Below are 16,052 nucleotides of genomic sequence, written 5' to 3'. Positions count from 1 at the left end.
ACTATTTGGTCTAAGTGATACACAATCTTCATTTCTCATATGTTTCTATGATGTGACATTTTTCGTTTATGTTTTCGATGCACGATACATTTTTTTACAATATTTAACTATTTGGCGCAGCAAAATCTCCTTTCAATATTAAATGTTATGAAGAATGAAAAAAAATTCTCACGCACTGATATAGTAATATGTAAGGTGTAGTAGCTACATAATACATACACATATTTAAAAATAAAACGTTATCAATTGTTAAAAATAACTCATCTTTTGATCGACAAGTCTTATGTAATATTATTATCATTCTTTTTTCATCAGTATTATCATTTTCCTTACACTATTTATAATGAAAAGCCTTGCTTTTTATTTAAACCTAACCACTCTTCTTTAAGTATTTTTATAGAATTATCATGTATATTAAACGCTCTTTCAATTAAAAATCGACTTCCGAATAGCTAAACGTTCCATGAACTCATGATCACATTTTTAGGCCACAATTCTTTTAGTATTGATATTTAATTCAGTCTTCAACAACCTTTAAATTATTTTAATTCAAAAACCAATTTTACATCTTCATCGTTTTTATATCAATTGAATTTATAATACTACAATGAAAATTAGTCAATAAATGAAGGAACAAAATAAATATTAACATGTTTTTTATCCATTTTTAAAAAAATGGATTATATACTATCAAGGAAACCGCGATTGCACCGCATAATAGATCAATTTTATTTACAATTAACTCTATTCACACGAACTACTTTTAGAGGGGGGAGGGATCAATTGTTAGTTGCTATAAATATATTTTACAATGAATGCACTGAACATTTTTCATCATTTGACAGTAGAAATACAACTGCAAATCTGGTCTCAACAAATTCTTAGGTCCATTTGAAGGAATTCGATAACTACGTTTCATTAATACAATAATGGATCGTAAGTTGATTTATACATATTTTTTATCCCAATAAACATATTATGTACAATATGATTTTTCCGATGTTTTAGAACAGAATGTACTCCACACAATTTAGTACCAGGTACTTATGTCCATTTCAAAATGATTGGGACCGACAATCGGATGTTTACCAATCAACTAAGATGTTGTCGAATATTTTAATGTATCGTTCTGGGTTATTTATTATTTCGAATGAGTTTGAGTTTTTGAGTTTGAATAAATAAATTCTTTAGTCTATTGTTTACGTGTTTTGTAATAATAAACAAATCACTGACGTTGCACAGTCTACAGGACAAACTAGAAGTTTCCCATGAAGAAAGTGTAGGGGCGGACGGGCTATTCGGGTAATTGCGGTTGGTGTTGCAGCTGACCTTGATTCTGCGGCTGTGCCTGAGCTTGCGGTTGTGCCTGAGCCTGCGGCTGTGCCTGAACCTGCGGCTGTGCCTGAGCTTGTGGCTGAGTCATCGACTGCTGCTGCAGCTGCACGTGGCGTGATTCTTCGGTATCAGACTCGCCTGGAGACCTATGTTCATAATATATGTATATATAAATAAATTATGTATCTACTAATTATCTGTAAACGACGTATTTTAAAGTATTGTTGGTACATTACCCAGATGGAATGTTCAAGAAGTTTTGTCCTCTGACGTTGTAGTTATGTGTCTCTAATGGGCTTGACGATCCAGTTCCACGAGATGTTGAGGCCCCTTTGTTAATATTCTGAACAAAATAAACATTATTTATATATAGTAAATCTTTTATTCGACGAATAATTCACAATATTTAAGAATGTACCATTCTAATTATTGAACATAAATAATTTTGAAAACACTCATGAGTACCTACGGGTACCTAATAGTACTCCCAAAAAAACTATAATTTTGAATATCGGAGAAAATACACGAAAAGTACTAAAATTTCGATATTTCCGTACTATAAATTGGCGCAAAGTACTATAATTTTGCAATAATAAGAAAATTTGGAGAATCTGGAAAAAAATGCTCGAAAAAAGTAAAAAAAGCCCTTGACTTTGATATAAAATGGAGTTTTTTGAATTCGTCGCTAAGTGTTTTTAGGTATCTATTTTAAAATGGGTCTCAGTTGTTTTTCGATGAGAAAACCTATACATTTTCAACATATGACAACACGTACTATAATTTTTTCCGAAATACTATAATTTATTGGACCGCGTACTATAATGATGTGACAAAAAGATGGCAACACTGGTAAGAGGTCACAAATAAGCGCAACGATACAATATCATTGTGATTACTGATTATACACCAGCGCGCTGTATTAACCATTTACGAAATTTCAAACGGCTCGCAGCATCCCTGTGTGTTCACGATGCCGTGGCGCACAGTTTGACAGTTTCCACGTCACCATTTTGCATACCCAGTAAAATACTGGAGTAATCCAAAATATGCCACTTTGCAGAAGAGCCATTTAAAGTTTCAAATCTTTCAATTAATATTTTTCTAGATACATGAAAAGCATTAATGTGTAAATGACTTTTATCTAGGTACCTTTACTTACCAACTAAAATTACAATTTTTAGACTTACTACAGTATTTTTTTGATGGGTGAGATATTGTTAACAATCTATGCCTAAAATTCTTCAACTCTTTGTTTTTTTTCCAACATAAAAATACATTTGATGAATTAATATTTATATATATATATATATATATATTTATTACCTAATATGTACTCCTTTAAACAGTAAAAACACTGATATCCAAGAATCTAAGTATAAAAAATTGATCAAAGTCGACCAATCCATTTAATCCTCACTTCCTCATTAACTAATGTGACTATTTTAATATTATTTAGGAGTGGGAAATGAGTGGGAAGTTATATGCGAGTGAAAAGATAATGAAGAATCAAAAATTATCCCAAGATCTTTCGCCTCAGATTAACGCTTTACTAACTCATTTAGTGCTAACACCGCGACTGACACGTTTGGAGTCGTTGGGTATTAGATATAATTAACGTGTTATTTAAATGTGGTAATTAAAAGGTCAGCAGTGATCGTTATCGGAAACAAGAGAATGGGCAATAGAGGACTCCGGAACTGTTATTCTGAACGAAGAATATTTATTCTTTATGTTGAGTTTACTAACCACAAATTTCAAATCTCCTACACTCTCCCTCATATAATCAGTAAGGCCACTTACAGTTCGTCGCTATAGGATTGGTTTCCCGAATACCCGTTTTTGTCGAAATCGACCTCTTAATTCAGAATGTTTTTTTGTATCTAATTGGACGAGAACCATCCCTTTCTTTAAATTACTTTGTAATGGTAATGAATACATCATTCATATGCTGTAAAAATAACATTTTAAATATCTCCATGTATTTAAATATAGGATTATGAAATTTGTTTTTCGTCTCCTGAACATTTGGTCTATTCGGGAAACCAATCCTACAGCGACGAGTTGTGTCCGTATGTAATGACCATATGTGCAGACTTCTGCCTTTCTCAATTCCAGAACATAATTGTGAACCAGGTTCGGAACCACATATATTTTTGAAAGAAGAATTTTGTCGGCTTGGTCGCTTTGTTTAATTTATGGTCGGTAAAATACGTCGACTCATAGGTCTTATTTTTTACCGTCCACCATTCACCAACGCTTGTTGACTGAGTGAAGGTAGTCTGCTCGATAAATGGTAAATCGGTAAATTATGGCTTGGTTTTCGCAGGGTTTAATTGAATTGGGTCTTATTTCAATGAAAACAAATATGTATGACTGACAAAGTTTAGTGTGCACCATTTATGGCGGATCTAAACAGCCTACTTCGCCACTGGTAGGTATGGTATAAGTTATATAATATTGAAACGAACCTTATCTTGGCTTTTATTATAGAAAGTGGGCGTGAACATGTAGCTGCTGTATATTGGTTCGCGGGAGACTTGCTTGGTCTTGGACAACGGCGGATTCTTTGACGGTGAAGAGAATGCAAACGCTCGCCTCAGCGACGCTCTGGAAATCAAAAGTGCGAATAAATATTCAAGAATTGATTAAATACAATAAAAAGTTAATGGGAAAGTAAAGATACCTGGTGGGACTTGGTGGGGGATAGCTGGTGCCCCTGGTGTCCTGAGTAAGAGCTCCGGCTGGAAGTCCCGTGCGTAAATACCTTTGCCGACCGCGAGTCCCGGGAACTCCCTGAGGCACGTTCAAGCTCACGTGAGGTGCAGTGCTGCAGGTGAAAATTAAAACTTAGTAACTATTTGTGTAGGTACTTAAGTCATATTTGAAAACATTTTTATACAAAATTGAATATACTAAATAATTAAGAATAGATATAAATAAGATTGTTATTATTTTTAAAATGTGAATGTATTTGTTTTATTTTTTTACATTATACTTAGCTATTGACAATTGAAAGGACATGAAAAATATAGATACATTTTCGGCTATAAAATTATGTAATTAGTATCATTTATTGCCTTGATTTTATTTATAAATTGGTAAACACATTTTCTTGGCGGACATTAAAATACCTCAGATTGCGTATTTATTATCATATACATGCAAAAATAGCAGATTAATAACTAACTATAACCAAGAGCAAATCATGCAAAAAACGGAAAATGTGATCTTTTGATGTTGAATGTTTATGAGTTTGTTTTTATACACAAATAGGTAGGAGTAGCGAAGGGTGGAAGTAGGCTGTTAAGATTCGACATAAATAGAGCACAATAAACTATGTCAGTCAAACGTATTTTTTTATTGAACTAAGACTACAGTGTGTCGATAGTGTTTGTTAGTTTTCAAAATTCAATTAAACACTGCCTAATCTAATCCATAATAGATAATAGTAAACAAATAATCGTTTACTTATATAATATCTAAAATTATGTACGGTTTAATTGCATAATTTTAGATATTTTATAGACAGAGGAATATTTTATATCGATTATGGTTTGGTTTAAGTAGGGCTTAATGAATTTAAAAAAATAAACCAACAATATATGTGTACTATAACTATGTATTCTTAATCAAACGAAAACAGATAAGTATGAATGAAAAAGTGTGCACAGTTTTGTCGTGTCGCCCAAAATATACCAAAACTATTATGATTTGATTTAGGCAGGGTTTAATTGATACAAACAAATACCATCTGTGAGTTGTAGTCTTAGTTCAATAAAAACAAATACGTATGACTAACAAAGTGTAATGTACACTATTCATGGCGGATGTTAACAGCCTACCTCTACCCTTCGCCACTGAATTACCTACACATACACCCATTCCCCACTCCTAAATATTATTAAAATAGTCACATTAGTTAATGAGGAAGTGAGGATAAAATAACTATTAAAATTAACTTTAAAATACTAACCAACACCATCTGTAATATGTATTCTTAATTCAACGAAAACAAATAAGTATGACTGCAAAAGTGTGTAGTATTTTTGTCGGATCGCCCATAGCATACTTAAACTATTATGGTTTGGTTGAGGCAATATTTAATTGAATTTTAAAAACTAATAAGCATCATCTGAAGGTTGTATTTTTGGACAATCATAAACACCCAGGCTTTGAGAAAAATACATAAATATTGTGTCCTCACAGGGAATCGAACCCAGAACTTTCGGGGGGAAGGCCAGCGCCTTACCCACTGCACCACGAGAGCCGCTTCATAGAATCGTTATGTTATAGGTATTAATTAATGTTGTGTGAACTTACGTCGTAATGGCCGGACTGATATGCCCCGTTGTCAGGTTAGGCAAGCTCTGCATGATGGACATGCCGTGGGGTGCCTGCACGGTTAGAGTGTTGGAGGTGAGCGCCACGCTAACGATAGGATGTGGTGGGCCCATAGCGAGTGACGTGGTGATGCATTGAGGATGCACTTCACCGGCGATGCGTGGTGGAGTAACCATCTGCTGACCGCGCTGAGATGGACTCCGCGACCTCATCTAAAACGTTATCAAAATCAGTATTTTAGCTTGGATACATGCTATTGCTTTGACCTTCCGGGTGGATTCGTTACGAAAAATCATACGGGCGTAACGGTCACAATTGTAGCGCGGCCGCTAGAGAGACTCCAAACGGCCGCGCACCCTTTTCAATCACGAAAGTACCGCGGCGCGGGCCGGAGTGGCTTCAGTCGGCCCAAGGCCGTGAACGGCGCTTAGGGCAAGACGTGAGACCCGCACGCCACAATTTATTATTGTTGTCATTTACATACAACGCTACAAAATGTTCGTCTAGCAAGGTTCTCATTGTCCTTCATCAACTTCTTCTGGTAAATGCACTCTTCATTCTGATTACGCATCTACTTCTGTGTGTACTTCGACATTTACTTCTACATCTGTTGACAATAATAAATGTAAGATATATCGTAGAAGAAAGAGAGGAGAGCTTTCTCCTAAACATGCGCCAAGTACACCAGCAGAACGGAAAAAAGGAGCCGACAACGGAGAAAAGTCCAAATCATTCAAAAACCAGTTTCTAGCAAAAATAAATTGTCGTATATAATTCATTACCAACAGAGATTGGCATTTTTTTCTTAAGAATTTGAACAACCAGCATTCAGAGAATCAGTAGGCAAAGTATGTATCCATGTTTAATTATTTTAGCCGTCAGGGTTTAAGTAACCATCATCTGAGGGGCCAAGGGGGGCGAAGCCCCACCGCGAGGCGCAAAGCGCCGAGTTCTCATCATGACTGTTTGAGATGTTGATGGGCGGAAAAACAGTCACTACTAGAGGTGAGTTAGAAATACGGTTACCACCAGTTTGTGTACTCAAGTCCCGGCATGCAACCCCCCATACTCAGTACGTGCGGCCCAATAAATTTGTTCCAAGAAACATGTTCGAACGCATGCGATGAGATCATCGCGACTTGCTAGTTGGTATACTTTCAATACCATTGAAATTAAATGCGCGTGAGCGAGATACATAATACACGTATGACAAGCCGTGACACACGCAACTGTCATTGGCGTGATTGCTCTCACTTTATCCCCAGTTGTAAAATTGGTATAGTGAAGGACAGTAATGGTGACAAGTTCGTTTTATAGTAATAATATGGAGTTAGTTTTAGTTTAGACTTATGTCTTTCCGGAATAGGTAGGTACTAGTGCTCGAGTTCTGATTAGAGATTAAAGATTGAGAAGTATTTACGCGTTTATCTGGTTTCGTCACGTCGAGTTTCCCGATTTTTTAGTGTTGTAATTGGAACTTATGAACTGAATTCAAATATTATGTGTGATTGTGTAAATGGATAATAATTATACAAACAATTTGTGTAAAAATGGCTTCTAAAAAGCACTGACGCACGCCAAACGCTCTATATAATATTCCAAATACTAGTAAGTAATTTGGAATAAGTTTCGATACTAAGTATTTTTATATGCTGGTAGTAAGTATACTTAGTCTTCAAAATCGACCAGTTTTCCCGCCTCTAGTCACTATGGTATGTTAGTCCACAGTATAGAATTTTCAGAATACATATTTATCGCATCACCTTTTTGACCAAATCGACGTTGTGATAGTATTCAGAGGGCGGCAGACTGAGGGGTGGCGGAACGCTCTCGTCGCTGCTGACGGAGGTAGTCCTCCGGTCGGTGGAAGTGTCAGCGCTGCAACAGCCTCGACGTGGTGCTGCCCACTCGCTCGTCTCGCACGAACCGCTGGAATATAACACTCAAATCAATAACCGTACCCTAAAACCCGTGACATTATAAAATAACGCTCCTTTCACATTATTCGGTTTTGACCGTACGGCTAAAAATCGAACGGTCAAAATCCGAATCGGCAACAAGTTCACTCTCTTTTCTCACTATACGGTTTATGCACGGTTTTTCCCGTCACGTGACCTTATGGTTTAAAACCGTCTAATAATAATATTATGAAAGCATGCGTTATGTCACGTATACAACTGAGTCATGTCAAGCCGCCGTGCAATAAAGTAGCAATATACGGCTATTATACGACGCCGTTTCGGTTTTTAACCGTCGCCGTGTAATGTGAAAAGGGTCCAGCTCTTCTTCGCACCACTAAAAGAATGTCGCCGTTCGATTTTTAGCCGTACGGTCAAAACCGAATATTGTGAAAGGAGCACGTCACCACTCGGCCATTGCAGATGCTTAAACATTGGTGTTCTCAATTTTTACGGTATATGGCAAAGGAGCGTAGATAGATTCCTGTGAAATGTGGCGTTGCTGACGAATGCTTTAAATTGCTTGGACGGAAACTATTGAAAGTATTTTAATTTTGGAGTAATTTTCAGAGATGGTGAAATAGAAAAAGAGCACAGTATTAATTTATTTTAATCTAAGAGGTGTTACCCACTTTAAGGTTATATTATTTGTTTAGTCTAAGATTTTCCATTTTGGGAATTTGGGATCAAGGAATCGACAGTGATCCGGGATCATTTGATTAAAGACAGTAATGCTCATGGTATATCTGTCTCCCAATACACGCAGAAGCCAGGTCACATAGCCATATTCATGGGACAAATTCTGTGGCATCGATAGTGGAATAGGCGAATAACCGTAAAAATGTATAATAGTTACCTGTACGACTGTTGAAGGCTGGACATTCGCGAGGCTCTGGAGCTCGCTCGTGAAATTCCTCTTCCACGCCCTGCTCCAGCACTCGTGCCCCCTTCAAAATTATTTCATTAATATGTAGTATTATTACATACAATTTCCACGTCCCTGTGGAGAGCAATTGTGTGGAATACGTTCAATATTAATTACTGACGTGTTCGCTTACGAACTCAAGTGTTTATAACATGGTCGTACCCTTAAGATTTGATAGAGCCATTGATTCTCGAAACTCTAAGGTTAAGGCCACATAGGCAGGTGCTTTGCTTGGGCGGACGCACATTATACTATCGCAATGGCCACACTGCACGCTTCGCGCCTTGCTACGTGATTATGAGTCACCTCGCGAGTCTCCCGGCGAACAAACGTGTTGGTTATTTTTATTGTGTAACCTGGTGATTTTGCCATTATCTATGGATTTTGCAAGATGGTGGATGTTTCTTCAGTATGACAAACGTCAAACATCGTATATTTTGAGGTTATAAATAATGACGCATGGGATGAATTGACATTATGCACCCAACAAGTTCGAATTTGAGACTTTCGAAATTTCAAACTTAAATAAATTCTCTGTGAGAAGTAGCTTTTCGGCTTTCTTTTAGTTTTGAGAGTAACATATCGTTGTTGACTTAGCGCTCCCAAATCTCAAATGAATTTGTACCTAAGCACGTAGCGTGCAATGTGGCAGTAGTGTTTTTAGAAGACAAGCAGTGCTAGCTCAACACTAGAGAAGCACTTGCCTATGTGGCCGAAGACTAAAATAAATTTCGTTGTAGACACGTCGGTTCTTAGTGACTGCATCATTATGACACACCCAGTTGCAGGAACGTATCTTGCATAGGAGAAAAGGATGCACTGATATCCTAATTTTTTTTTATAGTAATAAGTAGACAGTTATGTACAATGGAAAGTCGATTATCTGGATTTTTGATTACCCGAATTATTCAAAATAAACATAAGCTAGTTTTATGAAATTATTATTTTGAATATTATCGATATTCCATCGAAAAGAAAACTTTTTGGACTATCAATAAAAGACAAAGTGGATCAAAGATTTGAAAAGTGGTAACTCATGATTTGTTTTATCTAATAAATGGCCACGATGGCCGCGCGGCTTAAGCGTTGGCCTGTAACGATGTAGGTCCCAGGTTCGAATCCTAGGTCTGGTACACATATTGTTTTTCAATTTGGGTTTGAGTAGGTATGGACATAATAGGTTGAGCAAGTGGCTGCCATCCATTTCTCGTAAAAACATTATCTGTTAATACAAACCTCCACTCTGTGGAGGCCCATTTATGATCCTATTAGGATCGGACATGGTCGGAATAAATGAAATGACGTTATAATAGAAACATGAAGAACCTAACCAGTAAGCATACTAGAAAGAAATCCATACTTTAGGGTCGTTCCCATAGTTTAGTTACTTAAAATTTTTCATATACTTAGTTAAAAATAGTAGTAAGTACCTGCCTACTTACATAAAATATTAATGTATTATATAATTATAAAAATATACCTTCAGTATTGTCGGTGTCTAATGATATCGCGGCTCCGTGAACCATGGTTGCGAGTCGTCGCCGTGCTGCTCGCTCCAGCGCCAACTGTGCAGGGGTCATGCTCTCATCCTGCCACAAAAATGATTAAATAGTTGAATGCTAATCAATAATGAATATTAGGAAAAAAACATTTCTAACACACCAAGATATTAATGTAAATTAAAGATTCAGGAGGTTAAACGCCGACTCAAACCCAGTGACGTCCCGTGGGGGTTGGCAATTGATCGTCGCTTGGGGGCGGCACTTAAAAACTCAGTTCACTGGTCGGAAACAGAATATATTAATTGACATACAAGGTTTAACAGGTCCGTATTTTTTTGTCGGGTTCGCGATGTCTAGTTTACTTCCATTGCCTTTTGACGTTCTTGGTGACGACAAGTGCAGATTTTTGAATAATTAGATTAACCAATGCGCACGGAAGTTGCGTTGACCGTGGAAACTAAAGATGCACCCCTTTTTACAGGGCGTCCCACCTACCGCTCATGGTCCACGATTTTAGTCTGTATCGAAGCGTCGCGCCGTCATTATATCGATTATCGATTTAATAAAATGCCTAAAACATTGCGATCTCAGGCTAAAAATATCATTACAAATGTTGCTAAGTTTTGTGAAGACGAAAATCGTCACAGATCACCCTTAATCCTCAAGACAGAGCAAATTAATGTATCGCAAAAATTAGAAATAAGAATCCACTTTAACCAACGTTAAAAAAAATTCTGCTTTTGGGGAAAACATATTATTATAAATTTAATATTGTGTATTTTAATGGAATATAATATTATTTTATTAGTAATGTATCTAATCAACACATTTTTTAGATTTTGGAGTCGTGAAAGGAAGATAAAAAGTAAAAAAAAAATGGGCGGCATTTTATCTTGGGACGTCACTGCTCAAACAACACGAAGCTTTCACCAAATAATTTTTGTAGTAAAGAAAGTTGAAAAGTAACATATAAACATTTTTACTAATTAAGCGTAGTCTTACCCTCCTATCAGTCTCATTGTCAGAGAGAGAATCGGTATCAGTCCAGTAGTCCTCCCTTGGGTTTCTGTACATGGCCCTGGCTAGCTCCAGAGTTATCTGAGCCTCCCTGATGGCGAAGTCCCATTGCTTGAGGAAATTTAAGAGATGAAAAATATTGTAAATTTAACATTGTTTGTGATATTGTTCAATACAGTATAATACCAGAGAGAGAGAGAGAAGGGAGCGGTTATTGTTAGGTTTTCTTGTAAAAAAAAAAATCGGCGGCAAATATATTATAAACTCCGATTTCCGTCTTCAGCTTTCTTATTCGGTTTCAACTTCTTTTTGTTATTTTTGCCCAGAATCTAACAATAATTATTTATCGAATTCTCGAGATTCTCGTTGATGGTTTTTTTGAGAAATGAGAATTCTTGAATTTTTGACATTCATTTTTCTCGAGTCGGAATTTCGTGATCACAACTACGTATGGCAGCAGACAGTTATGTTTATAAATTTTGTTCAAACTGAAAGTAAAACATTGCCATGGTAATAATTTGACCGAAACGTGCGTACAATTATCTTATAAACTAAGTCTTTAATTAGAACCGTGAATAAGTAAATTAACATCAGACAAACAATAAATATTTCAGTTATTTCTAAAAAGATATTATTATTTTATTATTCGACCATGTCCGATCCTAATAGGATCATATGGGCACCCACAGAGTGGCGGTTTGTATTAACAGATTTTTATTTTCACGAGAAATGGCCACTTTCTCAACCTATTAGGTCCATACTCTGACTCATACACAAATTGAAAAACAATATAATGTACTTGCCAAACCCAGGATTCGAACCTGAGACCCACGGCGTGATAGTCCAACGCTTAATGCTATACTTCAGTTGAGGCATGGTCTAAAAAGATCGTGGCTAGGCGATGAGCGGATTGCGGGTCGCGGGTGCAAATGACGCATGCCGAACGAAATATAATTTGTCATATAAATCCAACATGCATCCATTTAATGTTCTGTTTATTGTTGTATTAGTAACAATAATAATATATTCATTGACATGTTTTCTTTTTCAAGTACATGGGTAGCGTTTTTAGTCATCTTTACACGATTTAAGATTTAATACCCCCGTCGCCATCACGAAACAAATTGACGTGTTCCCAGCTCAACGTTCTCTCTTCGAATGCCAGCGAGTTCAAAATTTCGTCGCGCCTATAGTTGAAAATTATTTGCCGTTTCACTGATGTATCGTCTCAAGCCGCGCGGCCACCTTGGGTGTAACAGATATACTTAAGTATATTTATAAAATTATTTTATTTTATATATATATAAGATATTGAAAGAATTACCTTGAGGCTAGGGTTGTTCTCCCTTGATGAGCTGATTTCGTGCAGGGTGAAGTAGCTAGTGGCTGTGCCAGTCTCATCAACAATAATGCATATCAGTGATGTGAGCTCGCTGACTCCATCTCGAACGTGGTATTGTGGGTATAGACGAATCTTATCCACCATGTATTTTTGCCTACAACCAAACGACGATAACGTGTAGATCAGTGATGTGGTGGATACTTCGAAATTAAGACTAAGTATCTAAGGGAAAATCAATCAAAATCAGGTGACATCGCAGCACTTTTTGGTTTGTGTCCGGAAATTTGTACGTATACAATTGACCGTATGACATTTCTTCGTGAACCGTTGTCTTTGAAACATGTGTTCGTATAGCATTTAATAAAATGACGAGTTGTTCGTTGAACGTTTCACCGTGGAGTACCTATATTGTACGTATGTTACAAAATGCGACGGTAGTTTGCAAACAGTAATGTTCCAATTAGATAGCTACATGAAGTATTTTCGAGAAATGGATACAGTTAAGTTGGTACCTATTGGTAAACTCTATATTATTTATATTTAAGTAAATATTGTTACTTCAGTTAACCTATAGGTACTATTCATGTCAAAATAAAACGTAATAAAACTAACGGGAAGACAGAAAAAATAGGTAAGTAGGTAACTAAATTAGAATAACAATCATGTAGTATATATTTATGTAGTTTCATAATTAAATTATTTAAAACTAATAAAGACATCTCATAAAATTATTAATTCGTATTGAATATAATTGGAACATTACTGTTTGAAAGCTGTCGCCGCAATTTGTAACACACGTACAAATATACTCCACGGTGAAATGTTCAACAAACAACTCGCCATTTGATTAAATGCTGTACGAACACATGTTTCAAGGGCAACGCCTTACGAAGAAGTGTCCAACGGCCAACTGCATACGTACAACTTACATGTAACATTTGTGGTCAGCTTTTATAAAGCACATAAGTATTATATGCTCAATACAAATATTTTAATCGAAACATACACTTTCAGTAAACTTTAGATAAGGCCCCACGTACTGTATAATTATTGTAGATAATTAATAATTTAGTGTAGCTTTGTGAACGAAGTCTGAATAATCGATACATTTTGCAGGGAAGATATAGCACGTAAAATAAATTGATATTATACGAGTTTATTATTGCAGACGCCATTGACAATACAATTATATTTTTGTTTGTGTGATGTTGGTGGGTAAAAATTTTATTTTACAACATCACATTATAAAACTTATATACTTATTTAATTTAATATTTACATAAAATTATATACAAAAAAATATATGTTGTGTTTGCAATACTTAATTGGTTTTGTGTTACTATGTTGTGTTAATATTTTATAATTTAAGAAGTATGATATTTTCTGATGGTAATTTCTTTTTAAATGTCCCTATTTTGTATCTGCATATTATAATTATGTTTATGTTATCATGGAATGTTGATTCCCAGGATGATAAAATACATAGCATCATAATAACATATACGTACACTTTCCCTACAAAATCTACTGATTGATCAGACTTAGATCTAGAATATACCTCAATTTTTTTTAATTTCAACCATCATAGGTACCAATCCCAATTATCATACAAAGTAACTAAATTATTTTGTTATAGGGACCAGTGTTGCCATCTTTTATATTATGTTGATCAAAGTATATATATATATACGAAATCAAAATTATAGTGGACTACTTACTATAAATAAAAGTACCGTTAGCAACACTAAATGATTGGGAATATTCATAATAAATTAAAAGTAACTATACATTTATTTCAAAAGTATCCGTAAGTATATTATATTATAAAATAGTTATAATATTATGTAGTGGTAAGATTATTGAGAAGTTGTTAGGAAAAACTTGATATAATATTATGTGATTAAATTTTTAATATCGGCGTTATGTAATTTATATGCATAAATATTTTTCCTAGGACTCAAGACAATGATGGTATTAAAAAAGAGGCCAATAATAAATATTATTTTATTTGGAAAATATTGATAATTAAAATGAAGCATTCAATGATTTGCTTTGTTTTTCTGATTGTGAACTTATGTATTTATCTACTCTTCTCTATACGAGTAAACTGAACATAAAATAAATGCTATCAAGTAACTATTTTATAAGATAAAACATTGAAGATGTTTTCTTTTATATAATATTAATTAATCATTCATTTTTAAACACCAATACTGAACAGATAAAATAGACAACTTTGTAAACAAGTCTTGTTTAATGTTATGATTATGTTTTTGCAAAAGGTTATCTGTACAAGTCAAATATTGAAAATTATTAGGTTACTATTAGGAAACACCCAAGTAATATGTTTACATAAATATTAACATAAATAACTAACAGTTTTAAATAACTTTTACTAAATATCTTAAAGCAACGCGACGCAGTATAAAGCAATCGATAAATAGAACGCTGTATGGTAAACTGTCAATAATTTATTATTTGTGAAGTGAATTGGCCTCGTCCGCTTCGACGGACACTCAACTGATACAAAATTATTTACAGCTATAGTAATACATAATACCGTTCCTGATCGTTATTAAATTTTGAAATTACCGTACTTAAGTACATACCTACTTTAAATAATCTTTGACAAAATGAAATTTATCTGACACTTAAAACATTTTTCCCACATTAGTAAATTATTTAATATGATACATATTATTATCTCGTTCATAGAGTAATCTTTACCAAGTATGATAAAGTATATTTTACACAGTGTCCCCATTAAATTCATGTACATCAAGGGTAGTCAACCTGGTCCATACAGCCCACTAGTGGGCGTTCCAGCTTTCATGGTGGGCGGTAGGGGTTTTAAAAACATTTTCATTATGTTTTCATAATATTCCCCGTGACAATTTAAATTTAAAAAAAAAAATACTATTTGTATCGCCCTTGCAATAAAAATTGAGCCAGATATCCAGTATTTAGTTTCGCAGCATCAGTCTCAGAGATCTCATTAATAATATAATTAATTAAATATACCTAATATCATCAAACTTCATGCTTCTATGTATACAAAGTATAAATAAAAAGATAGATTTAATTACAGTAAGTTGTTTTATAAAGATTTATTCCGCCAAACTTAGCGAACGTCTGACATAAAGTATTTGGCAAGTAATTATTATTATATGCTTTAACTTGCTGTAACTCTGCTTTATATATTTTATAAAGTAAAGTTACTTCCATAATTTATAAATCATCATTACTGTGGAACCGATGGCCGGTTAGATAATTTTACTACTAACAGAGATACAAAAGTGGGCGGCAGGTATAAAAAGGTTGACTACTCCTGATATACATTGTATCTTTGATTTTGGCAAAGTTTTAAGCGTTGACGACGCTTTTATTACGGGTTGCTAGTATGCTTTATTAGTTAGTATGTACCTTTTCCATTCAAATATATTTAGTAAAACTGGTATGTTACATATTATTTATTTACAGCAAGAAAATAAAAAATATTTTATATACAACCATCGTTATTATTTTATAAATATGTGCTCGCTGCAAGTACAAGTTACGCGCGATATATCATTTATTAAGCAAATGTAGTCAAATTTGTAAACAATATTGTATATAATTAAATACATCAACTA

The 16,052-nt window shown here is 34.7% G+C and overlaps 1 protein-coding gene across 1 annotated transcript; it reads right to left on the bottom strand.

Moving 5' to 3' along the window:
- Positions 1-309: 309 nt before the first annotated feature.
- Positions 310-2,290, bottom strand: LOC147079958 (uncharacterized). Its single transcript, XM_085945999.1, has 3 exons — positions 2,279-2,290; positions 1,572-1,678; positions 310-1,481 (listed from the first exon to the last, which is right to left on the bottom strand). Exons 1-3 carry the CDS (start codon positions 2,288-2,290, stop codon positions 1,295-1,297), a joined length of 306 nt encoding a protein of 101 aa, XP_085802125.1. The 3' UTR covers positions 310-1,294.
- Positions 2,291-16,052: the final 13,762 nt, after the last annotated feature.

The sequence above is a fragment of the Rhyacophila brunnea genome, unplaced genomic scaffold (genome assembly GCF_057557595.1).
Source record: "Rhyacophila brunnea isolate RB1 unplaced genomic scaffold, BYU_Rbru_1.0 scaffold_1, whole genome shotgun sequence".
Taxonomy (NCBI): domain Eukaryota; kingdom Metazoa; phylum Arthropoda; class Insecta; order Trichoptera; family Rhyacophilidae; genus Rhyacophila; species Rhyacophila brunnea.
Note: the sequence above shows the minus strand (reverse complement) of the source record. Positions and strands in the feature narration are given on the sequence as shown.

What these genes read in the sequence shown, in the direction of transcription:
- LOC147079958 (XM_085945999.1), bottom strand. An exon ending in TTCTTGAACATTCCATCTGG is followed by an intron (nt 1,482 to 1,571) that starts GTAATGTACCAA and finishes TTATGAACATAG; the next exon opens with GTCTCCAGGCGAGTCTGATA.